The 26,307-nt window shown below is 42.7% G+C and overlaps 2 protein-coding genes across 2 annotated transcripts in view; one reads left to right on the top strand and one right to left on the bottom strand.

Moving 5' to 3' along the window:
- Nucleotides 1-6,634: 6,634 nt before the first annotated feature.
- Nucleotides 6,635-8,123, top strand: LOC131696309 (uncharacterized). The gene is made up of 3 exons (XM_058984856.1): nt 6,635-6,644; nt 6,687-7,129; nt 7,266-8,123. The coding sequence occupies exons 1-3, from the start codon at nt 6,635-6,637 to the stop codon at nt 8,121-8,123; spliced, it is 1,311 nt and encodes a 436-aa protein (XP_058840839.1).
- Nucleotides 8,124-9,641: 1,518 nt separating this feature from the next.
- The window catches only part of LOC131678025 (glycine dehydrogenase (decarboxylating), mitochondrial), a 507,641-nt gene continuing 490,975 nt past the window's right edge, over nt 9,642-26,307 (bottom strand). Inside the window, exons 4-5 of the mRNA XM_058958165.1 lie at nt 9,866-10,330; nt 9,642-9,808 (exon numbers count right to left, since the gene is read on the bottom strand). Of these exons, the coding sequence (XP_058814148.1) occupies nt 9,695-9,808; nt 9,866-10,330 (579 nt within the window). The 3' untranslated portion in view covers nt 9,642-9,694. The remainder of the gene's footprint in view (nt 9,809-9,865; nt 10,331-26,307) is intronic.

The following is a 26,307-nucleotide window of genomic DNA, read 5'->3' as shown; positions in this document are numbered from 1 at the left end:
CAGTCTTCTTGGATATTAACCCATTATTGCCCAACCTACTATATATATAGTAGGTGCTAAGAATAACTCCTATTACTTAATGAATAACGCAGAACAAGCATTATCAATGAGTTAATATTGTTCATATACTCTTACAGAATACGTTTAGAGAAGTTAGAGTGATTAAACCGGTGTTTATGTTTTGTTTTTATTCAATTTTCCCTTAAGGGGTTACATATTTTTGTCATGATGAAAAAATCGAATTTTTGAAAATTAGATATTCTCAAACTACATACGCTAAGGAAAATTTTCTCAAAATTTCATTAAGATCGGAATACCAAAACTTGAGTTACACCGATTCATAGACCGCTACCTATTGACCACTCGTAGGCGGTGCGTAGTGTTTGATACGCTAGACCGTTGACTCGCTGCAGCGACAGTAAAACTCGATTATCTCGGAATTGTATTTTGTTGAGAAGTTCATTCGCGGCGACCACGATATCTCAGGAATTAATTAATCGATCAATCTGAAATTTTCACTGCTTGTTCCTTATTATATCAGCTACTCTTAGTAGGAAATTAATTTCACTGGAATGACCACATCATTTTTTCCAATCGGAAAACTCAATTTGTGCTTCAGCTTCCCTTTCTCGGTTACCTTTTTGGCATCCGCATTCAGTAGCCTGAGGTAGGCTACTTGGGTGCCAGAGGGTCCGTCTCTCAATCGCACAGAGGCCCGCTCGATTGTGACGCCGCAGTGCTCCTTGACGGCTGCGACGACGTCTTCTGCGGTCGTGAACTCGTCCAAGTGCTTGCACTGGAGAGTTGTTTCCGCACCTAGCGACCTGATTTGGGCGCCCTCACCAAGGACCTCTTGGGCCAAGGCCTTATATACTGCACTTGATTGTGCGCCTCGCTTCAGCACCAGGAGCATCTCTCCCGTGTTGGTGCGTCTTACGCTACACACATCCTGCCCAAGGGCCGAGAGACTTTCGGCCGCCTTCATCGATTTAAGGACATCGGCGTATTTGTCCTTGTCGGTTTTTAACCACAAGGCTTCGCCTCTGTCCTTGGCCTTCCTCGCAGGCCGCGGTACCTCCGGTTTCGGTGCCGGCTTTTTCTTGGTAACCAGCGTCCAGGGGTTTGAGCCCCCCTGCCCCGGTCGTGCCGGGTTGCTGGTACCATCGCTCTCCACAGCTAGGTCACTCTCGCCCTCGCTTACCTCACCCAGGCGGCGTTTGACCTTGACGGTTGCACGCCGAGTGGTGTCGGTTTTGGCACCCTCGCCTGGCGACTTCCTAGGGCGCTTCGCATTCGATGCCGTCTTGCGATTGCCCTTTCCCTTTCCCTTCGAGGGGAACTCGGTCGCCGCTCCGATCGACGTGGCTGCTCCGTAGAAGGTAAAGGCCACTGTCTGTGAACCTCTATCGACCTTCTCTCTTTCCTCCCTATTGGAGGCCACTGTCTGGGTTTCTCTGTCGGGCCTCTCCCGACATTCCACCCTCTCAACATAGGCCTACTGTTCCTGTCTTGCGACACGAACAGCTTTCCGGAGCTCCAGGAGGCTCAACTTCAACTCCTTGGCTATGTTCTGCTTTGCGCTAGCGAAGTCGATTATAGAATCGAGTTGCTTCGCTACTTTGCGCATCGCAGCTATTGGCCCTTCCGATGCATTGGTAGGGATATTGCCTACCGCCGCTGGGGGGTCACTGGTGCTTTCGGATGCAGCACTCATCGCTCCACTACTCTCCCCACGGGGGGGAGACCTCGCCAAACCACCTCTAGCGAAGGGGTTTGGCACCTCCGTCTGTTTGTTTTTATTTTTATTCATCTCCATGTATAGTCCCACGAGTAGCGCGAGAAATATATGTCCGCCACGCCAGAGCTCCGCATTAGCGTGGTAAGGGACGCTTACTGTGGGGGTTGCCCAGGTACCCCACAGGCTCCGTTAACGATCGAGCATCTTTTTCACCCCCTCGATCACTCATCCCTCGGCACGGGTCGCTTCACGCCTTGGAATTGGGGTTATGCCCTACCTTGCTTTACGTGGTGATCTCGGCCCGGATCATCACAACCATCCTCCTTTACCAGGGCTTTGGACCTGTAGCTCTGGTTCTCAATAGTTCCATGTACGTATGTTATTACAGACGTGCTACTATTGAGATCCGTCATTCGCTAGCGGAGTTGCTTTCTACAGAAATCCAAATGGCCTATGCTAACAAAAAGCAGATGGCATCAGTCTTCTTGGATATTAAGGGGGCTTTTGACTCAGTTTCTATCAACATTCTGTCAGAGAAGCTGCACCAGCATGGTCTTTCACCAATTTTAAATAACTTTTTGCTAAACCTGTTGTCTGAAAAGCACATGCACTTTTCGCATGGCGATTTAACAACATCGCGATTTAGCTACATGGGTCTTCCCCAGGGCTCACGTCTAAGTCCCCTGCTCTACAATTTTTACGTGAATGACATTGACGATTGTCTTGCCAATTCATGCACGCTAAGGCAACTTGCAGACGACGGGGTGGTCTCTGTTACAGGGCCCAAAGCTGCCGACTTGCAAGGACCATTACAAAATACCTTGGACAATTTGTCTGCTTGGGCTCTTCAGCTGGGTATTGAGTTCTCCACGGAGAAAACTGAGTTGGTTGTTTTTTCTAGGAAGCGTGAGCCGGCGCAACTCCAGCTTTTATTAATGGGCGCACCGATCAACCAGGTTTTCACATTTAAATATCTCGGGGTCTGGTTCGACTCTAAAGGTACCTGGGGATGTCACATTAGGTATCTGAAACAGAAATGCCAACAAAGGATCAATTTTCTCCGAACAATAACTGGAACATGGTGGGGTGCTCACCCAGGAGGCCTGATCAGGTTGTACCAAACAACGATATTGTCGGTGATGGAGTACGGGTGTTTCTGTTTCCGCTCCGCTGCGAACATACACTTCACCAAACTGGAGAGAATCCAGTATCGTTGGTTGCGCATTGCCTTGGGTTGCATGCACTCGACCCATACGATGAGTCTCGATGTGCTGGCGGGCGCTCTTCCGCTAAAAAATCGATTTTGGGAACTCTCATATCGATTGCTCATCCGATGCGACATTCTGAACCCGTTGGTGATTCAAAATTTCGAGAGGCTCGTCGAGCTTAATTCTCAAACCCGTTTTATGTCCTTGTACTTCGATTACATGGCACAGAGCATCAATCCTTCTTCGTACAATCCCAACCGTGTCCGTTTCCTAGATACTTCTGATTCTACTGTATTCTTCGACACATCCATGAAGGAAGAGATTCGTGGAATTCCGGACCATATACGCCCGCAGGTGATCCCCAATATATTTTATAATAAATTCCGAGAAGTCGACTGCGACAAAATGTTTTACACTGACGGATCAAATCTCGATGGGTCCACTGGCTTCGGTATCTTCAACAATACTATCACCGCTTCATTTAGCTGCAATTCAGTACACCCTTGGGATCATCGACACTCTGCCCACAGATCACTACTTCATCGTTTCGGACAGCCTCAGCTCTATCGAGGCTCTTCGTGCGGTGAAGCCAAAAAAGCAACTCCCGTATTTTCTGGGGACGATACAGGAGTCCTTGTGTACGTTATCTGAAAAATCTTATCAAATTACCTTTGTTTGGGTCCCCTCTCATTGTTCTATCCTGGGCAATGAAAAGGCCGACTCATTAGCAAAGGTGGGCGCATTAAATGGTGACATATACGAAAGACCAATCTGCTGCAACGAATTTTTTAGTATTTGTCGTCAGAGGACGCTCAACAGTTGGCAAACCTCGTGGAGCAATGGGGAACTTGGACGATGGCTACATTCGATTATCCCAAAGGTATCAACGAAGCCTTGGTTCGGGGGGATGGATGTGGGTCGGGATTTTATTCGCGTAATGTCCCGACTTATGTCCAATCACTACAGCATGGATGCGCATTTGCGGCGTATTGGGCTTGCGGAGAGTAGTCTGTGCGCTTGTGATGAGGGCTATCACGACATCGAACACGTTGTCTGGGTATGCGCCGGGTATTGTGACGCCAGGTCTCAGTTAAAGGAATCCCTTCGGGCCCGAGGTAGACCACCCAATGTACCAGTCCGAGATATGCTGGCAACTCGTGATTTCCCCTATATGTCCCTTATTTATACCTTCATAAAAACAAATTTAGCCCCTCTCTTTTATTTCTCGTTTTTAGAGTTTCCTCCTGCCTTGTGGAACCGATCAGCTCCAGAGTGCCAATATGTATCCGCCGTCGCCCTTACCACTACGCCTGCATAGAAGGAAACTGAAGCGAGAGCGACTCGAGGTCCGATGACTTTTGAAGGATTCCCCGCGGGTCCGAAGAATACCATCCGCCAATCCGGTACTCGACGACTTACTAGACTTAGGCGCAAATTTGTTTCGCTGATCCCCCTTCCCCCCCCCCCCCGTTCGAGCGAAAGTTGCAAGTTTTGCTCTTCTTTCCCTGTCTCTCCCCTGTCCTTGATACAACTGCTGCTACACTGATGCGGAAATAAGCCACCCTCTGAATATCTTGACCAGGCATAGGTTTTAGTTAAAAAATTCAAATTAGTATTCTGTATTTCTAGTTTTAAGATAGCTATAATTTTACTCTTTATTGAAACTCTTGTCCTCCATCTTGTAAATAGAATTGAATCCCTAGTTTTAAAATTTCTGTGAAGTTTCTCATAAATATTTGTTCCCCCCTTTTGTGTACTAAACTATATTGTTAGTTTTAAGATAACCGTAAAATATTTCGTAAAATACTATTACTCCCCCTCTTGTATATCAAAGTGAATCCCTTGTTTTAATTTTTTTCATAACAAAATCTTTTGGCCCTCTATTGTATATTGAATCTTATTTCTAGGCTTAAGATAGCTGTAAACTTTTTTTTCCTTTGTAAAAAAAATATTTCAACATTGTAACCTCCTAGTTTTAAGATATCCAAAATGTAAAAACATAAGCATTTGGCACCGCCAAGCTACGCATTTGTGCCTATCAAATAAACGAAATGAATAAAAAAAAAATAAAAAACGTGCGCTTACACATATCAAATACGGTGGTGTATATGAACGAAAGAGAAGCGCTCTCGTTTTGCTTGCCAGAGTGTGAGGAATAATTTCAATTTCTCTTTACTGCACAGAGGATAGGGACATCACTGCTGAGGCATAAATCTAGACAATCGATACTATATAGTAATCAAATAACAACCTTTGTATAGCTGCACTTGGTTGGCTTTGACAGGTTAGTTTTTGTTATATTTTAATTTAAAGACAATTGGAACAGTACAAGACACTATTTGTGTCGATTCTTTTCACTATTGTACAAACTCTTCACTTTTTACTGCATGCGCATTCATCGAACTCTTACCTCCGGACTCTGCTGCTGTTGCTAGTATCACCGTCACTCTCCGTCAGTCATGCACCCAAACCGTCCGAGTAGGTTGAGATACTCCTACGTGTCGAATTAATTTGTAACAACTCGTGGGCCTGTGGCTAGTGTGGCGGCATCGGTACCAAACTGTTGCCGTACAACTGCTTAATTTGCAACAACTCGTGGGCCTGTGGCGGGTGTGGCGGCATCGGTACCAAACTGTAGCCGTACAGCTGCTTCACTTCCTCATGGTGTTATTCGGGTGGATAGATAACTGTTATTTGTGTGAATTCTTCTGGATTTCTTGTCACTTGTCACTAATTTGAGTTCGTTCTAACGTTTACTAGTATACAGTACAGCTGCTTCACTTCCTCATGGTGTTATTCGGTTGGATAGTTAACTGTTATTTGTGTGTCACTAATTTGAGTTCGTTCTAACGATTACTAGTGGGTGTTAGATGTCCATTTTCACTTCATATTTCGTGTTCTTCAGTGGGGTGTTTTTTGACACCACCAGTGGATGGAGCACTTTTATAGGTAGCTTTGGTGGCAAGCTGCTTACGCGGAGCCTTACCTCCAGTAGATTTACGAGCTGTCCGTTTAGTACGGGCTATTGTCTAAGAAATGTGCCGGTGAATTGAAGAACTTTTTGCAAGTTAGTAATCCAATAAATCGAGAGCGACGAAAATTCACTATCACTTGTGCTGCCTTCACTTTACTTTTCACGGTCGCCATTTTGGATACGTGATATTTTAAACTTTTAGCCTGTACCCTTGTTGGCTGTTTAACATAATGTGTTTTATTCCATTTTAAAATCTTACGAGCTAACCTAGCTAACCTGACTTAAACTATTCTATGTACATCAAAATGAGAGGAGTTAGTTACAATTTCAAAGTACATAATTATGTACGGGTAGCGTAAAAAAGGGAAAACAAATCAATGAATAAGTATGGGTGCATTGGTTGCTATCGGTGCTTTTGTTTGGTTACGCAAGGCTGTTTATCTGTCGCCTCAGCATAATAATGACCTAGTGAGAATGTTGCTATAACAAGTGGTGCGACCCAGAATGGTTTAACTGGAATGCGCCCATCTGGTTATGCAAGTTGGATTTGAGAACGATCGTTCAAGTAATTTACGATCTGTGGGAAAATATGAGTGTGGCCTCTTTTCAAGTGGCCTGACTAAAGGATATGTTAAATTTGGTTTTTATGACCTGTGACCTGAGAAGGATTCACATTGGTGCATGTAGGGATTGGTTTTGTGGGAATAATTTGTGATGCTAGAAAGTAAGTCCGTTACAGTACGAATCGTGAAATTCGTTGCATCAGATCTGTTACAACGTGCACAGTCGGCTCAAGAAAAGGTGGCCGGCACCAGCGTCCCTCCGAAGAAGAGTTTTCATTCACGAATAGCAGCGAGTGCAGCTGCTTCCGAAGGCAAGTCATCCGCTCCGTCTTGTCTTGCATGTTCCGAGAGTCACTATCCTTTCCAGTGTCCGGCCTTTGGCAATATGGCCATCAACCAACGTCGTGAGTTAATCTCCCAAAGAAAGTTATGTTCGAAATGCTTCCGCACTGGTCATGCGGCTAGAAGTTGCGGATCAAAGTTCACATGCCGCATCTGTCGAGATCGCCATCGTACGTTGCTACACGATTCCAACTCGTCATCCAAAAGATCTGTTACTCCAGCAGTGACGTCGACCCCTCCAGCCGAGCAACCGAATCCACCCACGTTGCCAAATGTGGGAAATGCAGGACCTGCCACTCTCCAAGTGAGTCTGCCGGTCCACTCCTATTCCAGTAGTTTTGTTGGAAACGGTTACACTCCACGTCGTCGACGATCAAGGGAAAATCTTCGAAGCCAGAGCGTTATTGTATTCCGCCTCTATGTCAAACTTCATGTCGAAGAAACTTGCCAATCTTCTTTCCAATCGTCAATCCAAGGTTGATATCGATGTGGCAGGAATCGGTCAGTCCATGAAAAAACTGAAGCGGACTGTAACTGCCACCGTAAGGTCTCGAATTCCGGCGTTTTCTACGAAGCACGAGTTTTTAGTCATCGATAAACCTACCACCAATCTACCTACAATGCCAGTGCCTACATCATCGTGGAAATTTCCAGATATAAATCTTGCCGATCCGCAGTTTCACACTCCCAGCCAAGTGGACGTCGTTATAGGCGGAGAAACATACTGGGAGCTCCATACTGGCAAAAAGATGTCTCTTGGACCAGGTCAACCACAAGTTATCGAAACCCTTTTCGGTTGTACTGTATCTGGTCCAGCCCCGCACAATTCATCCATTGCATCACCCAGATGTTTTCTGACTGCCACTGACGACCGCCTTGAGGTCGTTCCTCAACGGTTTTGGGAAATGAAAACAATCGTCGATCAACCTACCCATTCAACTACAGAAAAACGATGTGAGGATTGGTACACAGCAACTACAATTCGCGATTCGTCCGGTCGTTACAAAGTTCGCCTGCCCAAGTTGAACGATCCTGAAATCGTTTTAGGCGAATCTAGGGCGATAGCAACACGAAGGTTACTTAGTCTTGAATGTCGATTAGAGAAAGACACCAACGTGAAGTCAGCCTACCATATTTTCATGGACGAATATGAGCGCCTTGGTCACATGAAACGACTGAACGAGCCAAGGAACATTGCTATTTGCCACATCATCCCGTCTTCAAACTTTCCAGCACTAAAACGAAAACGAGGGTGGTGTTCGACGCGTCGTGCAAGACGACATCGGGATTCTCTTTAAACGACTGATTACTAGTCGGCCCAGTTGTTCAGCATGATCTGTTGTCTCTGATTATGCGGTTTTGAATTCGCGCCATCGTCTTAATAGCCGACATTGAAAAAATGTACCGGCGAGTGCTGATCCATCCCGAAGATCAGGCACCCCAAAGAATCCTGTGGCGCACAAATGATACTGATCCCATCGTCACCTACGAACTACAAACAGTCACCTATGGGACAGCATCTGCGCCATACCTAGCAACAAAAACGCTTCAACAGCTATCACACGATGCAGGTTACCGGTTTCCCGTCGCCGCAGAACCCGTTATGGACGACTTCTACGTTGATGATTTTTTGTCTGGAGCAGCTGATGTGAAGGCAGTACAGCGTATTCAACGTGAAGTTTCCTCTATGCTTGACTCAGCCGGTTTTACTTTGAAGAAATGGGCTTCTAACTCCTTTGAAGTCCTTGAAGGGATCCCTGAAGAAGATCGAGCAATTCAACCCTTCTTCGATCTGCAGGACGAGCAGTGTGTCAGCACCTTCGGTTTAATATGGGAACCCAAAACCGACACTTTCCGTTTCAAAGTACAATTGCCTCTGCCCGCTGCCGTCCTGACAAAGCGAAACGTGATGTTATACATAGCTCAAATTTTTGATCCGCTAGGATTGGTGGGTCCCACCGTCATGAAAGCCAAACTTTTTATGCAGTGTTTGTGGGCATTAAAATCGGCCAATAATGAATGTTACGAATGGGATCAACCACTGCCACAAAAACTCCAGAACGAATGGAAACAGTTTCATACCAGGATCGATCCTACTCCGCCGGATTCAAATACCACGCTTCGTTTCCCTAATCAACGCAGTTAGCATCGAGTTCCATTTTTTGCGGATGCGTCAGAAAAAGCATACGGGACATGCTGCTGCATCCGTGCCAAATCGTTGCAACAAGTCCAATCAGATTTTCAGCTGGTGCGCCAACAATGAGATACGGTGGCTCGAACACCAGTTTTTAAGAAAAAATAATGAAAAACTTAAAATTTAACTCTTTTACGAAGTTTTAATAGCTCTTTAGCTCTCATAATCCAAAATTTGTACAAACTAACTCACCTAACTTTTCCACTTGAATCTCCAGAAAAATAAAAAAAATGGTGAAAACAAATTTAAGATAGTTCAGGAGCACTTCAACAGTAGGGAGCGTTTTAGCAAATTCGCTCAGAATAAAAAACTGGCCCTAATACCCTAACTTTTCATTTTAGAAGTGAGCCCGATGACTTTTTTAACATGATGCCATTTTGGGACACCTTAATTGTACAGTTGGCTCATTGTGCCGAGGCAAACTGTTTCACATGGAATTGTCAACAACTTTACTGAATGTTTTGCAGTTTTGATCACCGTTTGTGGATGTTTACATGCTATGATTGATGTGTTTCACCGAAACACATCAATCATAGCATGTAAACAACTTTACTGAATATATAAAGTCTAATACTCCTTTTGATTGATTCTCTTGAAGGAAAATTACAATAAATGCCAGTAATTTAATTATTTATCGCAAAAAAAAAACATTTATTCATACAATCTATACGCGAACTATTCATAGTCGGGAACCATTGGTGGGCAAGTGCACACTAAATGCTTATCTCCATACAGATCATCAATTCTTCCAACGGTAGGCCACACTTTTGTCTCTGGCTTGACGAATGGCTGTAACGAAAAGAGTTATATCAATTCAGAGGTTTCCCATAGACTTGTATGCTTTACCGCTGGAAAAGCTCCAAGCTCTCTATGATAAGGTCGATTCCATTCGGAAGAGATGGTTTGTTTTTGAGTATGTGGGGCCATTTTCAATGGATTAACTCTTATATCTAAGCGTCCTTCCTCGATATCTTGAATTTCTTTGCGGATCGATATCATCGCTTCACAGAAACGGTCTAATTCTTCCTTGTCTTCAGATTCCGTTGGTTCCACCATTAGTGTGCCGGTGACTGGCCATGACATTGTCGGAGCGTGAAAACCATAATCCATAAGCCTTTTAGCAATGTCAACGGCTTCAATATTGGCAGTTTTCTTATAGTCGCGAACATCGATTATAAATTCATGTGCCACGAGACCGGTTTTAGGGTCGGTATACAACGTTTTGTAGTAATTTTCCAATCGTTTTGACATGTAGTTTGCATTTAAAATTGCAACCTGAGTTGCTCGTCGCAATCCTCGGCCGCCCATCAGCTATAAAAAAAATAGTAAAAGAATATTCATTGTATAAGTATTTGAATATGCCGAATATGCTCAATTGTACTAGGTTGGATTAAAAAAATGGAAAAGCGTAAACATACACTTAGTTAACTTTCATGTGGGAGTCATATTGAAAACAAGTCTTATTCGGATGCAGAACAGAGGTGGGAAAGAAAGCCAACTGGTGCATACATGCACATTAGACTGCCCAGGAAAATAATGAATTTTTTAAAACGCAATCGGCCCACCCCTGATTCGATTCCTAGTCCCACCAGGAGAACTTGCACCAAATTTGAAGCAAATCTGACAAGTCTAGCTATCGGACCAACGTGCCTGAAGTTTGTATGGGATTTTTCGATAATTTACATGGAGAAAACCCACTAACTCGCATTTTTTCCGCTAGGTGACAGTGCATGTATCGTATTATCACTGTAAGTGAAAATAAGAAAGATAATTTAATTGCCTACAACTTTGCCAAAGACTGCTAGTGAATCCGGCTTTGTTAAAAGAAGTTATTAAACTTTTAACGAAGTGATGTCTGAGTCAGTTTTGCATGGGGCCTAGCAGTGCATGGTTGTGTATCTGTAATCGATTCCCACAAACTATGCCAGTGGCGTAGCCAGAAATTTGGTTTGGAGGGGATTTTGTCGAAAATCATAGATTTTTCAAAAATGTTGGTGGGTCTATTGATGACATTTAATCTGTAGGCCGCGATCGACTGGGTACTACCGTGATCTGCAGTAATAGCGAAATGGGATGGCGTGGGCGGGCATGGGTGCTATAACCCTACCGTAGGCAGAGTTAAATACCTGTCGCAGGTGTCGGTTATGTTGGGTGGCGGACTACGAGACAGATTAGGTCAAGTTGAACGAGTGGCCCAAAACACCACTTTACTAACAATCAAGGAGAAAAGGATGAGCAGAAAACTCGCAACTTCGAAACCGTAGCATTGGAGGAGCTTTGCTAGACGTGGTAGAAGGTGTGGAAATGCGGGGATCGAGCGACGGCACAAGAGCTGGGCAAAATGCGTCAACGCGTGATCAAGTGCCAGGCGATCAGCGAAAGGATGTGTGTAGTGTGGATCAAAGCTAGGGTTGTGGTACCGGTAATACCGGTACCGAAAATCCCGGGAATATCGACCAATTTTTGGTACCGTAATACCGGTACTGAACAAAAGCCAGTACCGGTATTACGGTACTATACAATTTTTATGACAAATATGTTAACTCTGCAGGGGGACCTGTTTCTTTTTTTTGTTTATTTGTGGCTTTAACCTTTTAGGTCATTCGCCAAGGGGTCTGTTTCAAAATATCGGTCTGCAAGATAACGTTTAATTATATAAATTTGTCTTCTAGATAAATCGTTGAGATAACACCTTTGTGTGGGAATGAGGTGGGGCCATCATCATAATAATTCTAGACGTTAAAGTTTTATTAGCGACATTTTGATTGGTTGCCATTATTCACTGGGTGCTCTTAAACCGTTATCTATAAAAGAACGAACAGCGATTTAGTAGCTAACAGTTTTAGACTTGATGAACTGCTTCAAATGGGGCGAATTGTAATCATTGCCCGATCAGAAACACATAACAAAAATATTTCAAAAACATATCTCGCGTTGTCACTTGTTATAATTTTCTGTTATTTTAACTACTAACGAGACCTAATTTATAACACAATTTGTTTTGAAAATTGCATTCTGTTATAAACTTGTTATTTCATTCTGATCGGGTGGTGACCGGAAAATTCAGCAAAACTCCATAGTTTACAGGAAAGCAAGGAGCCTCATCAGTTTGAGCATTCAATATCAGTTTGAAGCTTTTTTCGAATTTTTTAAAAAAATATTTGGGTACCGGTACTTTACCGGTACTCAAATATTTTTTTTAATTTTTTTAAGATTCCGGATCAATCTAAGACTCATGAAAAAATAGGACAGTTGAACCACTGCCAATGATCAACTGTAATGTGAGCTACTCAAACACAGAGTAAAGGAATTGGCTAGAGCACTCCACTGGGTGCTTTTAAAGATCTGGAAGAAGGAGATTTCACCGAAATATAGGAGGTAGGGACTAGTATGTCCCATCTATAAAATGGTGTTAGGCGGGATTTTTGCAACTAATTACCGATTAATCACATTACTGAACTGCCCTTGTATGCAAAGGTGACGTAAACGCCATCCAGTATATTTTTCAGGAAATGAATTTTCAAATTTTGCCTGGTGCGGGTAAAAGCATGCTTTCGCCACTTTGTTTTTCGCATTTCAACAGGTTATTTTTTATTTCTATTTAAAGTCGTTTGCACTGAAAGAATTTTCGTAGTGAACTTAAAAATACGAAAAAGTTAAATTTGACCAAAGTGGCGTTGAAGTCACTTTTGCGTACTAGGATAGTAAACGTCATCTACAAGGTGTTCTCCCAAATTCTTTGTTGCCGCCTATAACCGTTAGTAAGGGAATTCGTAGTACTATGCACAAATATGGGTTCAATTCATATCTTCAACCAAGCTAATTGCAATAACATTCTTGAAAACTTTGCTGAAGACACTAAGTCTCGCACTAAATTTGATTGGAATTAGTAATGCATCCAACTGGAAAAATTAATCAACAAAATTATGCTACTAAATACTAAACCTCCAAAAGCTGATGGTTTCCAAATTATGGAATCTTGGCGCCATTCAATTCGATACCCAAATGTACATCATAAATAGCGAAAAACGTGACAAATCTTCATTTTTTTTATTACCAATCTTAGCTAGTGGCACTTTATAGAAGTGATAATCCAAAAAAATCAAATGTACATGAAAACCGATTCTGACCTGTTAGAGACAAACGTAAAACGCCATTTTTCATCAGTTTTTATGTAGGCGTTTTCGTTTAACTATTTTGCTTGATAATTACATGATTTATCAACCATAGAATCTTCACTGAAATATTAGTTACAAGATCTCATTCTCACAATTTACAAAAAGTCCCCATAACGTTTAAAACATTGGGTTCTCAATGTAATGAACAGATAATAAACTTCCAAAATTATTTGAATATTTAAATAAACTAGTCAGCATCAAACTTTTCTTCAATTCCAATATTTTGGTTTGGAGGGGGTTTTAACCCCCAAAACCCCCCCTTGGCTACGCCACTGAACTATGCATTTTTGTGAAATAATCGATAGGTTTAGCCTAATAGTATGTTCAGAAGAATTATAAGACATAATACGAGTTATGTTTTGGTTGAAAAATTTTAGTTCCAACTATGACCGCATAGACGGCGCCAACACTAACTTTTCATAGAAGAGAGATAGACTATCAAGATGTTCGAAAGAATTATTGGAAAATATCTGTTCTACAACTTTGTGGAAGACACCTAATTTCTATCTCTTTCCGTTGAAAAGTTAGTGTTGGCGCCCTCTACGTGGTGAAATGTGGAACTAAAACGTTGTATCAAAAACATGGCTCGTATCCCGAGCAAATACTCATGGGTTCAAACACCACACAGCCCCTTGAAAAAACCTTAAACATGGTCCGTGACAAAATTCACAACCATCAAGACACCATGAAATGGTCTCAATAACCCATAAATACGCCAACATATGGTATTTTATATGGGATCTACCGGACCATGGTGATGGTGTTTTCATGGTTTGAACCCATTTCAAACACCCATGTCAAGCCCCATGACCATAGGGGTATTATGGGCTTTTCGTTTGCTCGGGATTATTTACTACAATTCTTCTGAATATATCATAGAGCTAAATCTTACGGTTATTTCACAAAAATGTTTAGTTCGCGCAAATCGAGTACTGATACACAACCATGCACTGCTAGCCGAATTCACTAGCAGTCTTCGGCAAAGTTGTAGACAATCAAATTATCTTACTTATTTTCACTTACAGTGATAATGCGAAACATACCGTGCGACCTAGCGGCAAAAATGCGAGCTAGTGGGTTTTCTCTATGTAAATTGTCGAAAAATCCCATACAAACTTCAGACAAATTCGTCAAATTTGGTGCAAGTACTCCTGGTGGGACTAGGAATCGAATCAGGGGTGGGCCAATAGGGGTCATTTTTTTCCTGTCACTCTAATGCACATGCATCGGTACGTTTAGCAAAATTTCAACGCGCGTAAATGAGTGATGCACACCGTGTGCGGTTTTGATTTTGTTCACACGGCAAACCAAAAAAACCAAAACCTCAACCGAGTCTCGGTTTCAAAATCACCAGTATCGTTTACACATGTGCACGAGTTTCAACTCGTATTGACAAAATCACAACAGCAGTGACGGTTCAACTTTATAAAACTTAAATTTATTTTTTCAGACTAACCCAAATGAACCTCGAACACCATGTTCGCTCTGGTTCTGTGCGCATCTTAAACACACATTTCGTGTGCAAGCTCGAACACGCTGATGCGTAGGGGAGACCAGAGCGAGTTGGCGGCGTTTTTAGTTTCCATGTTTTACCATTTTGAGATAAGTAGATCGTGCAAAATAGAACACGTTTCATAAAAAACAGACTGTTGACCGTCTCTGAATTTTACTAAAGTATTTGTTGCATTATCTTTGTTTGAACAGGCAAAAGTACGTGACGCGGAAATCCCGCCAATTTACCCCAGCCCCAGGGTAAGTTGGCGATTTGTATGTGTTCACCAGAAAATAAGCAATCGAATTAAAATTTAATTATTTCTAGGGTCCATAAACCCGCGCTGAATGTCTTTTCAATAAAATTGAATCTTAACCAATATCTGCACTATATTTCAGTTTCTATACCAAGGCCGTTTAACTTCAACGCATACTTCATATTCCAACGCAGATTTTCGATATTCTTCAGGCGTATTTAAAAAAACAACTTTGTTTGTGGATAGGTGCAATATCTATACGTATGCTGAAAGCTCTTTTCACGCACTGTCGAAAAATATAATCATTCGTGGGAAAGATTTAAAATCACCTTGAACAGCACTGGTAGAGTTGCACTCTGACCCGACGAGGAAACAGGTGTGTCTTCGCTGATTTCATTGCGGCCTCACAAAGACCGACAAAGTGTGGTGCTCGAAGTGGGATTTCTATCGAATTTCGTTGACGGAGCACCAGTCGAAGATCTGATTCCGATCAGACTCATCGACCTTCAGCATGCGGTAGATGCGGTGCTAGTTTTTATAAACTGCGAAGTAAGTCCTTCGGCGGCCGGCAAAAGTTCATGCTCGAACATTTTGGTCCTTCGAGCCGAATAGAAGGCAATTCAAACCTCAAGTGCGTTGTGCGGTAGTGAACAAATCGCGAAAAGGTATCGCTTGGGTAAGGTAGCCATTGCGTGGCTGAAAAAGATCGCCATCGCGTTTGCGATTTGGCAGGTGCACTGTAGAGAAAGTGGATTTTTCGGGCAAACGCGATCGCGCGGTTGGATTCACGATTCGCGCAGAATTAAAGACGCAAGTGGAAAAGCCGAAACACGACGGCAAGTGATTAATATTGTGTTGGGGAAGGGTTTGCGCTATCGCGATTACTGTCGCGTGTGAAGCGCTTGGATTGTGGCCATTTTCAAGTGGGCCATTGTGACTGGTGGCTATTCAACGGAACTGGAGGTAGTTGAACCTCAATAGCCGCGTCTGCAGTGCCATTTTGGACGCTAAGTGAGCGTCGCTTGGGTAGCTGTTGTTGACATCAAAGGTACTGGTGATTACTGTCGCTGCCTTGTCAACCAGCAACGACTTCGATTCCGGACTGGAATCTTCAGCGAGTTTGTTCCAATCTTCCACCACATGTGGCTTGTAGTACCATTTCTTTAACCCTTTCATGCCCAACTTTTTTCTAATGCATGTAGGGTTTCAAAACTATTTTTCCTTGAAAACGGTGAGATCAAGAAACATGAAAAGCCTATTTTCATAAAGATAGGTGCTTCCATGGCAGTGCTAGAACCTGGTCAATTTTTACCTTCTAATACTCAATACAATTGTCCTAGAATAATTACAACAGTCTAATTACGTGGAAAACGTAGCCAACGACAGTCTAAATTGATAAGTTTTATCAGTTTTCAATAAAAGCACCATAACAAAGACATGAAAAAATCTTTTTCCGTCGTCAACGTAAACTATCCCTGGCAGCACTGCTCCATCGGAAACCAATCAGACTAATTGCAATAACTTCAGTTCTAGAGCTGATCCTTGCAACTGTTAATACTCAAATTAAAAACAATAACCACATTAATGAGCCTTAAATATTTTTGTGAGCAGTTCTCGTCACAATCAAAAGTTATAGCTGTTTAAAAACGTTCTTGTCCACAAACAACATGGGCATGAATGGGTTAATTTATAAGAAAGTGGGTGACCATCAGTCATTGTGGTCCGCGAATCGAGTGGAAAATTGTTTCGCGCCCTAGATTTGCGATACCGCGTAGAAGTGGGTTAGTTCGCGGCGGGAAGGACCAATCGTTCGATAATAAAACTATCCTTTTTCGGTTCGGTTTCGCGTAGAAGCGGTTAGTTTGCGTCGTGTAGGAGTCCGTTATCGATTTAACTGCCGTATCCATTTGTAGTACGTTGTGATGCCGCCCAAAGAGGAGAATGTGTAGTGAGCCTGGCTAGTCCAGCGTGGCGATGCGTTGGAGAAGTTCATCCTGCGGTACGATGCTTCACGTGTTGCTTGTCAGTTGAGTGTTTGTGTAGAGCCGCTGGATAGAGCTTATGCGCAGTTCATAGAGGCGCAGGATGCTATTGAGAGACTGGACAAAGAGGAATTTCTGGTGTCACACCGAGATTTGATGGCGATTTTTCACGTTGGTTGTCATTTTGAGACACCTTTACGTCCATGGTTCATTCCAATGGGGACATAGCAACTGTCACCAAGCTTCAATACCTTCTACAATTGCTTGAAGAGGACGCAAAGAAGCCGTTCGAGCCAGTTGACGTCGAGGCCGACAACTATGCGACAACATGGGAAGCTCTTCACAAAAGGTACGGCAATCGCCGTACCTCTTGTGTAGAGGTCAGTTGTTTAGGACACTCTACGAGCTGCCAGCGGGGAAGCAGGAGCCTGCTAAGCTCATCCACAGTCTGGTCGACGATTTCCAGCGCCATGCACGCGCGTTGGCGAAATTGGATGAACCTATGGAGCATTGCGATACGCCACTGGTAAACATGATGTCGTATAAGCTCACACAGCAAAAAAATCATGTAACTTTACGTCTTGCCAGATGCACACAAAAGGAGCGTCCCAATTCACATAAATTTACATTTTATTACATGTAAAAATGTGAGATGTTCAGCTTTTTCTAGGTCATTCAGTCTGATTTTTACATCAAAAGAGTCACAATATTCAATTTTAAATATCATAGCATGTAAAATCCTATTATCGGACAGAAAAATACATCGCTTCGTTGTTTACGTCAAATGTAATTTTCATTTTTTCTAAGAGTGCTGGACCAATCCATATTGCTAGCATGGGAGGAGAAAACGAGCAGCCAGAACGATGTCAAGTACGAGGAACTGGTTGAGTTCCTGTACCAGCGGGTATGCGTTCTCAATTTAGTCGGACGAGATACGCAGTAACCGGCACCTCCAAAAGTGGGTGGCTCCCCGAGTTGGAAGGGCATGAAGGTGAAGTTCGCAGCTAACGCAACTGCTACGCCCAACAAAGATTCTTCATGCTTGTTAGCATGTTCAGACAGCCACTCCCTCCGCAACTGCCCAGTGTTCCTAGGAAAGGATGTCAGCCAGCGATGAGAGCTGGTTTCGCAAAAACGGTTGTGTTGGAACTGTCTGAGCTTTGGTCACCCAGCCAGGAAGTATGTATCGAAGTTTACGTGTCGTACGTTCCACTAAAGGGATCATTCCCTATTACACGATTCGTATCCATCCAGGGTGTCGTCGAGTCCTACCATTACGGGATCATCACAACAATCTTCACCGGTTCAACAGCCGCTTTCGTTCAGTTCGGATTCTGCTCCACCGCAGGTCAGCATGGCGGTTCAAACCTCATGCAGTATGGTTCTACGCAAAACGGTTGTTCTCAACATTGTTGATAATCATGGCAAGGAATACAAGGCTCGTGCTCTACTCGACTCGGTGTCAATGTCCAACTTCATCTCTGATCAGTTAGCCAAGGTTCTCCTCAGCCATCGCACCACGGTGCACAATGGCTGAATCGCAGGAATCGGTCTCTCAACGCAAATGATGAAAAATGTCATCACCGTTTCCATTGAATCGAGAACTCAGCCATTCTCCACAAAATTCGAGTTTCTCATTCTGAAGCAGCCATCCGCACAGCTGCCGTCCATGCCGGTCGATACGTCGGCGTGAAAATTCCCGCAGGTTGAATTTGCAGATTCAGAGTTCCATGTCCCAGGAAGGATTGACCTCGTCATCGGAAGTGAGGCCTTCTGGGAACTTCACACCAGTAGGAAGATCTCGCTCGATAATAGTCTTCCGTGGGTAGTCGAAACGCCTTTCGGATGGACTGTTTCTGGTTCCGTGTCCAATGGATCTACCCGCATTCCCCGGATCAGTAATCTCTCCATTACCAATGAAGATTTGGAATTTGCACTTCAAAAGTTTTGGGAGTTAGAAGCGATTTCACTTGTCCCGCACACTCTCACGAAGAAAACCGTTGTGAAAAGTTGTACACCAGTACAGTCAAGCGTGATTCAACTGGAAGGTATGTCGTACGTCTTACTCGCACCGAAGATACAAAAGTTTTCCTGGGGTCCTCCAGAGCCATCGCAGAACGCCGTTTTCATAGCCTGGAGCGCCGTTTGCAACGAGATCCTGCAATCAAGAAATCGTATCATCGCTTCATGGACGAGTACCTACAACTCGGTCACATGAGGAGCCTCGACGAGCCCGTAGATGACGCGAAGGCTCACTGTTATCTCCTACATCATCCTGTTTTCAAGGAGTCGAGCACCACGACGAAGGTTAGGGTTGTTTTCGACGCGACGTGCAAGATTAAGATATTCGCTGAACGACACGCTTTTGGTCAGACCCGTAGTTCAGCAATATCTCTCCATCGTGATGAGATTTCAGACGCATCACATCGCTCTGGTTGCGGACATTGATAAGATCTACTGGCAAGTATTACTGCATTCTGATGATCAGCCGTTTCAGCGAATTCTTTGACGTACAGGCCCGGACGAACCAATCGCTACGTATGAACTGCAGACAGAAACGTACGGAACAGCAAGCGCTCCTTACATAGCTACTCGTCCTCTGCAGCATATTGGATAGAATAGCAGGCAGTCGTATCCAATCGCTAGTGGGCCAGTTACGGAAGACTTCTACGTTGATGATTCTCTTTCTGGGGCGCCGGACGTAGAATCCGCCATCAAGCTGCGTCGTGAGGCATCGGCAATGCTAGCTTCCGCTTGATTACCGCTCCAGGAATGGACATCGAATATTCCTGAAGTTCTTGAGGACGTACCACCTAATGATCTGGCAATTCTGCCGTTCCACAATCTTCAGGATGACCAGGCCGTCTCCACGCTCGGCCTCATTTGGAAACCGAAGATGGACACACTACGGTTCAAGGTCCAGTTACCACTAGCCGCATCCGTCCTTCCGAAACGCAAGGCGTCGTACATCGATCCACTCGAACTCGTGGGTTCAACGATCACTAAGGCCAAACCCTTCATGCAGCGACTTTGAGCTCTGAAGCAGAATGGCGAAGGATGTGAATGGGACACATTGCTTCCGTCAACACTCCAAGAAGAATGGAAACTGTTCCATGAGACACTCCACCTGTTAAGTGAAGTTCGCGTACCCCGCTTCATTTTGATGCCCGACACCGTCAGCATCCAGCTTCACTTCTTCTGCGATGCGTCTGAGCGCGCATATGGAACATGCTGTTATGTCCGAACCGAAGCACATGTCATAGTTTCGGTCCAGTTGTTGGCATCCAAATCCAAGGTAGCTCCGCTTTCCACTCGCCATACAATCGCCAGACTGTAACTTTGTGCTGCGCTTTTGTCGACCCAGCTGTACAAGAAGCGGAACGCAACGCTGAAGCTTCCTGCAACTGTTCATTTCTGGACAGATTCCATTACTGTACTCCAATGGCTTTGCGGGAACCCGAGTCATTGCAAGACTTTCATCGCAAACCGGGTCTCGCAGATACAGCTTTCAACCGATCTCAACCACTGGAAGAATGTTCCTGGAGTTGACAACCCTACTGACAACATTTTCCGAGAATTGAATCCTACCGACATCCTCGACTGTACACGATGGTGGACTGGAACACCGTGGCTATCAAGGTCTCCGGATTTTTGGCCAAATTCAACGTTATCCGCAGCAGAAATTCCTAAAGTATCCGCCGAAGGACGCAAGACACTACTAGTCGCCATGACCACGACACAGCTGAGTTTCTGTACCGATTTATTCGCTCGCTACTTCAACTTCTCCAAGCTGCGCCGAGTGACAGCGTTCATTCAGCGCTATCTGCATGTAGTTCGCGAACGAGCCTAGCAACGTCGTTCGGAAAGGAGAAGTACAAGCCACTCGTTATCCCGAGCATTATCCCGCACCCAGTCCATCCGATTACCGCACAAGAGCTCCAACACGCCGAACTTTCGCTCTGTCATCTCGCGCAGGGTGAACTCTTCGCAGAGGAGATTTCCGATTTTGCTAGTGGCGAACGTGACAAAAGAGCTTCTACGCTGAAGTGGTTGAACCCGTTCGTCGATCCCGATGGCTCCGTACGTGTCGGTAGCCAGCTTCACAATGCCGCGCTGGCCGATTGTTCTCTCTGCCAAGCATCCGCTCATTGTTCTGTTGGCTAGTTTTTATCATTTGAAGCTACTGCACGCAGGCCCTCAACTCTTGCTAGCCATTCTCCACCAAATGTTTTGCATTCTGGGCGGACGAAATCTCGTGAAATCGGTCTTTCACCGTTGCCACACTTGCTTCCGTAGCAAGCCCACACTAGTCCAACAGAGCACAGCAGATCTTCCGGCATCCAGAGTGTCTCCAACCCGACCGTTTTCCATCAGCGGAGTCGACTATTGCGGACTGTTCTCTTTGAAGTCCACCGTCCGTATCCGTGGCCCAACGATGATGTACGTAGCCATATTCGTCTCCTTCTCTACAAAAGCAGTTCATATCGAGCTAGTGAGCGACCTGTCAACTCCAGTGTTCTTCGCTGCACTCCGTCGTCTGGTCGCCCGCAAAGGAAAGGGTCTACCGTTGGCTTTCTTTTCTGCACAAGGAACAAACGCACATAACGACCTTCTACACTGCAAACAGTGTTTTCCCCGTTCGTTCAAACGATAATCGCGATTGTAATATTAAACCGGCCAAATTGAAGCCGGCGAAGAACAATAATTGGCCGCGGATTAGTATTTTTCCGTGCGCGCTTGTGTGTTGCTAGTTTAGAAAACTAGCGAAGAAAGTCCTTCGGTGACTTGCAAAAGTTCATGACTGAACAAGCACAAAATGTTTAAAATTAAGAAAATTTACTTAGTGTGCTCGAAAACACATTATAGCGCATAACTTATACAAAACAAAAGATTATGCAACAGAAAAAACATTGGACAATCTATTTCACACTACTTGAGGTATACACCGAGAAACACTGTCGTAGGTCTAATAGAAATGGAGAAAAAGGGACTCCGCCAACTTTCCCCAACCTCCAGCTAGCCCCAGGCTCCCCCACAAAACATGTTCTTGATACTAGTTTTCTCTTTCATTCATCATCACTAGCGTTTACTCATTCTGTTTTGTGTATCTTTCTTGTGTTACTATGTTTTAATTGCAACAAGGTTCTACTGTATCGTTTTTGTTGGCTATTTTCGGTAAATTTAAGGCTGAGAGAAACGAAAACAATGAAATTGAAAGACGGGTAGGTATTCTAGAGCGAATCAGTTACAAACTTAGAACGGAAAACTAGGACTAGGCAGACTCATATGGAAATGATCTAAAGGAAATCTGGTGAATCCTTGCCTTCTGCTAAGGAGGAGTTTGGCATTGCACCAAAGTCTACCGCATGGTCATTGATAGAACATAACTCATCATCATGTTTTACCGCCGATGCTGGCCTTTCGATCATGTCCAGATGAGCCTGCCTAGTTCTAATTTTCCGTTCTAAGTTCATAACTGATTCGCTCTAGAATACCTATCCGTCTGTCAATTTCATTGGTTTCGCTTCTCTTAGTTTTGAATTTGCCGAAAATAGCCAACAAAATCGATACACTATCTTTCTTGTGTATGCACACGATGTTTAAAGTGTGTACATTGTTCGCTTGGGTTCGGTGTTCGAGACAAACCACAGCTGTAAACGTGTCGAAACTCATGAGAAGACTGGTTTTTTTTTCTGTGCACGGTGCTTCGGTTGAAAGAAGAGGCAGTAAATTCTTGTGCAAACTTGCGGAATAAACAAGTGAATTGAATGAATTATTGGCTCACAATGGATGGGGCAATATCGAAATGTTTAGTTCCGGGAAGTTCCATAATTAATGTTCGCCGCCATACTAAACACCAAGATGGCGATAACAAATTCAAAATGGCGACCTTGTCTTGGCAATTAAACGTATGAAGCCAAGATATTTGGCCATTTTTGGTTTCGGTAAGCTTCGGAAAAAATGGTGGACAACGATAATCTTTGTGTGACAAAGAACCATCTGAACCGAAGCAAATATAATATTTTGTATGGGAAGATGTTCGGAAGTCTAACATTAATATCCGCTGCTGTACAAAGATTAAATACGGTGAACCTTATTCAAAGATGGTGTGCTTTTATGACTATTTGACATTTGAAGCAATGCAATGTTTTTTTGCATTTCTTCTATAAAAAGGTTATGCAATCACTCTGAACATCGTCAAACTAATCCCGGCCTGGACGGCCGTCTGTCATATACCATTCGACTCAGTTAGTTGAATTCGGCAAATGTCTGTGCGTGTGTGCGTATGTGTGTGTGCGTATGTGACTAATGTATGTGTATGTATGTATGTGACTAAAAATAAGCACATCGGTTACTCAGGAATGGCTGAACCGATTTCATCAAACTTAGTCTCAAATGAAAGCAAATTCACATTTTTGCTTTTTTCCTATAGAAAGCTTATGCAATCAGTCTGAACATCGTCAACTTAATCACAGCCCGGAGGGCCGTCTGTCATATACCGTTCGACTCAGTTCGACCATTTCAAAAATACCCATATTGATTGGTTTACAGCTAAACCGGAAGTCGCTATCTTTGATTTCAAAATGGCGTCAATTATCAATTTCTGGCACCTACTATTCAAGACCATTCCGAAAATATCCATATTGATTGAGTTATAGCGAATTTCGCTAAACCGGAAGTCGCCATCTTTGATTTCAAAATGACGTCAAAAATCAATTTCTAGCACCTACTCTTCAAGACCAATCCGAAAATACCCATATTGATTGGGTTATATTGATTTCACTAAACCGGAAGTCGCCATCTTGGATTTGAAAATGGGGTCAAAAATCAATTTCTGGCATTTACTCTTCAAGACCTTTCCGAAAATATTGATTGAGTTATAGCTAATTTCGCTAAACCGGAAGTCGCCATCTTTGATTTCAAAATGGCGTCAAAAATCAATTTCTAGCACCTACTCTTCAAGACCAATCCGAAAATACCCATATTGATTGGGTTATATTGATTACACTAAACCGGAAGTCGCCATCTTGGATTTTGAAATTAGGGGTCAAAAATCAATTTCTGGCATTTACTCTTCAAGACCTTTCCGAAAATACCCATATTGATTGAGTTATAGCTAGTTTCGCTAAACCGGAAGTCGCCATCTTTGATTTCAAAATGGTTTCAAAAATCAATTTCTTGAACCTACTCTTCAAGACCATTTCGAAAATATCCATATTGATTGAGTTGTAGCGAATTTCGCTAAACTGGAAGTCGCCATCTTTAATTTCAAAATGGCGTCAAAAATCAATTTCTAGCACCTACTCTTCAAGACCAATCCGAAAATACCCATATTGATTGGGTTATATTGATTTCACTAAACCGGAAGTCGCCATCTTGGATTTCAAAATGGGGTCAAAAATCAATTTCTGGCATTTACTCTTCAAGACCTTTCCGAAAATACCCATATTGATTGAGTTATAGCTAATTTCGCTAAACCGGAAGTCGCCATCTTTGATTTTAAAATGGTTTCAAAAATCAATTTCTTGAACCTACTCTTCAAGACCATTTCGAAAATATCCATATTGATTGAGTTGTAGCGAATTTCGCTAAACTGGAAGTCGCCATCTTTAATTTCAAAATGGCGTCAAAAATCAATTTTTGGCACCTACTATTCAAGACCATTCCGAAAATACCCATATTGATTAGGTTATATCGATTTCACTAAACCGGATGTCGCCATCTTGGATTTCAAAATGGCGTCAAAAATCAATTTCTGGTACCTACTCTTCAAGACCATTCCGAAAATACCCATATTGTTGGGGTGTGGGCCAAAAGGAGTCTTGCAGGCCCGTCTCTTTCATCTTTCCGAAAATCTTCTAAGTCTTGCATTCAAAAGTACTTAGAATATTTTTTTGCAAAAATCGTGTTAATTGCGAAATCCGCGCGAAATAAAAACTGCCAAAATTCTTCTAAGTTCTTTGCATTTAAAAGGACTTAGAAAAAATTTTCAGAAAAAAGTCTAAGTCTTTCGCATTTAAAGGCAGAATATTTTTGCAAAAACCGCATTAATTGCGAAATCCGTGCAAAAAAAACTTCCAAAAAGCCTTTTTCTGAGTTTTTTACGCGGATTTTCCAATTAACGCGGTTCTTTTTACACGGATTTTCCAATAAACGTGGTTTTTTACGCGGATTTTCAAATTAACGTGGTTTTTTTACGCGGTACGTATCCCCCGCGTAAAAAACCCGGGTGTATACCATTTTTGTTCGGAGAAGATTTCTATAGCTCAAAAACAGTTGTTCGCTGTCATTTTAACCACTATGGTAAAAGCAATGTAAATAAATTTGAAAAGCCAAATGTTCACTTGACTGTTTTGGAGGTATTTCTACTATCTAAAATACACTTTTGCACATAAAATATTTAAAATAATCCATAAAGAATTGTAAAACGATCCATGAAAAAGTTGTCCATGTTCCATAAAACAAAACTGAAAATCCATAAAACATGGTGAATGATCCATAAAAAAGGGCGATTTGATCCATAGATTATGTAAAATTGAACCATAGAATGGTCGCAAAAGAGCACTAAAATAGTAATAAAGAGCAATTAAAATCAACCAATGCCCCATAACAATATTGGAAATATTCCATAAACATTGATCTATAGAATATTAACAATGTACATTAAAACACGTTGATATGATCCATAATATCGACAAAAATGTTCCACGGTATTACAAAATGGAGCAATAAAATGTTAGAAAAAGTTTTATAAATTTGATGAAAATGTTTGCTAAATAATTTTTCTTGGTCCATAGAAGATGTAAAAATGAACATTAGAAATGCTATGTATTGATTCATATATCGAACGTTAAATTATGGTTCATGGATATTTATAAAACGATCCATAAGAAAAGAAAATGTAAAACGATCCATTAATATGTGCTTATGCACCAGAAAAATTAAATTCAATGAATTCATGCGAAATTTTTGCTATTCGAACTAATTATAAAGTATATTACATTTGGTTGAAATTCCAAACTACAACAAACAATGCATACATTACAGTTAGAAAACTTAAACTTCCGTATCCCACTAGTCAGATAAGTGACCTTCGCTAACCTGAAATTATTGTGGCATCTATTTTAACCTAAATACACCGAATCCGAGAGCGGAAATGTAAAATTATTAACCAAGTACACTCCAAAAAAATCTGAATTTTATCGTTGACGTAATTGCAACCATGACACAATTCAGCGAACCGTAATTTACGAAATGACGGAACATCACCGTGTTTCGTTTAATTTTACATGAAACATATACTTTACATGCGCAATGACATAAAATTACACTTCCTACCATTCAGAACAAACGCCGTATATGGAGTAAAATTACATGAT

This window comes from Topomyia yanbarensis, chromosome 1 (assembly GCF_030247195.1).
Source record: "Topomyia yanbarensis strain Yona2022 chromosome 1, ASM3024719v1, whole genome shotgun sequence".
Taxonomy (NCBI): domain Eukaryota; kingdom Metazoa; phylum Arthropoda; class Insecta; order Diptera; family Culicidae; genus Topomyia; species Topomyia yanbarensis.
This window is presented reverse-complemented; position numbering and strand designations above follow the sequence as displayed.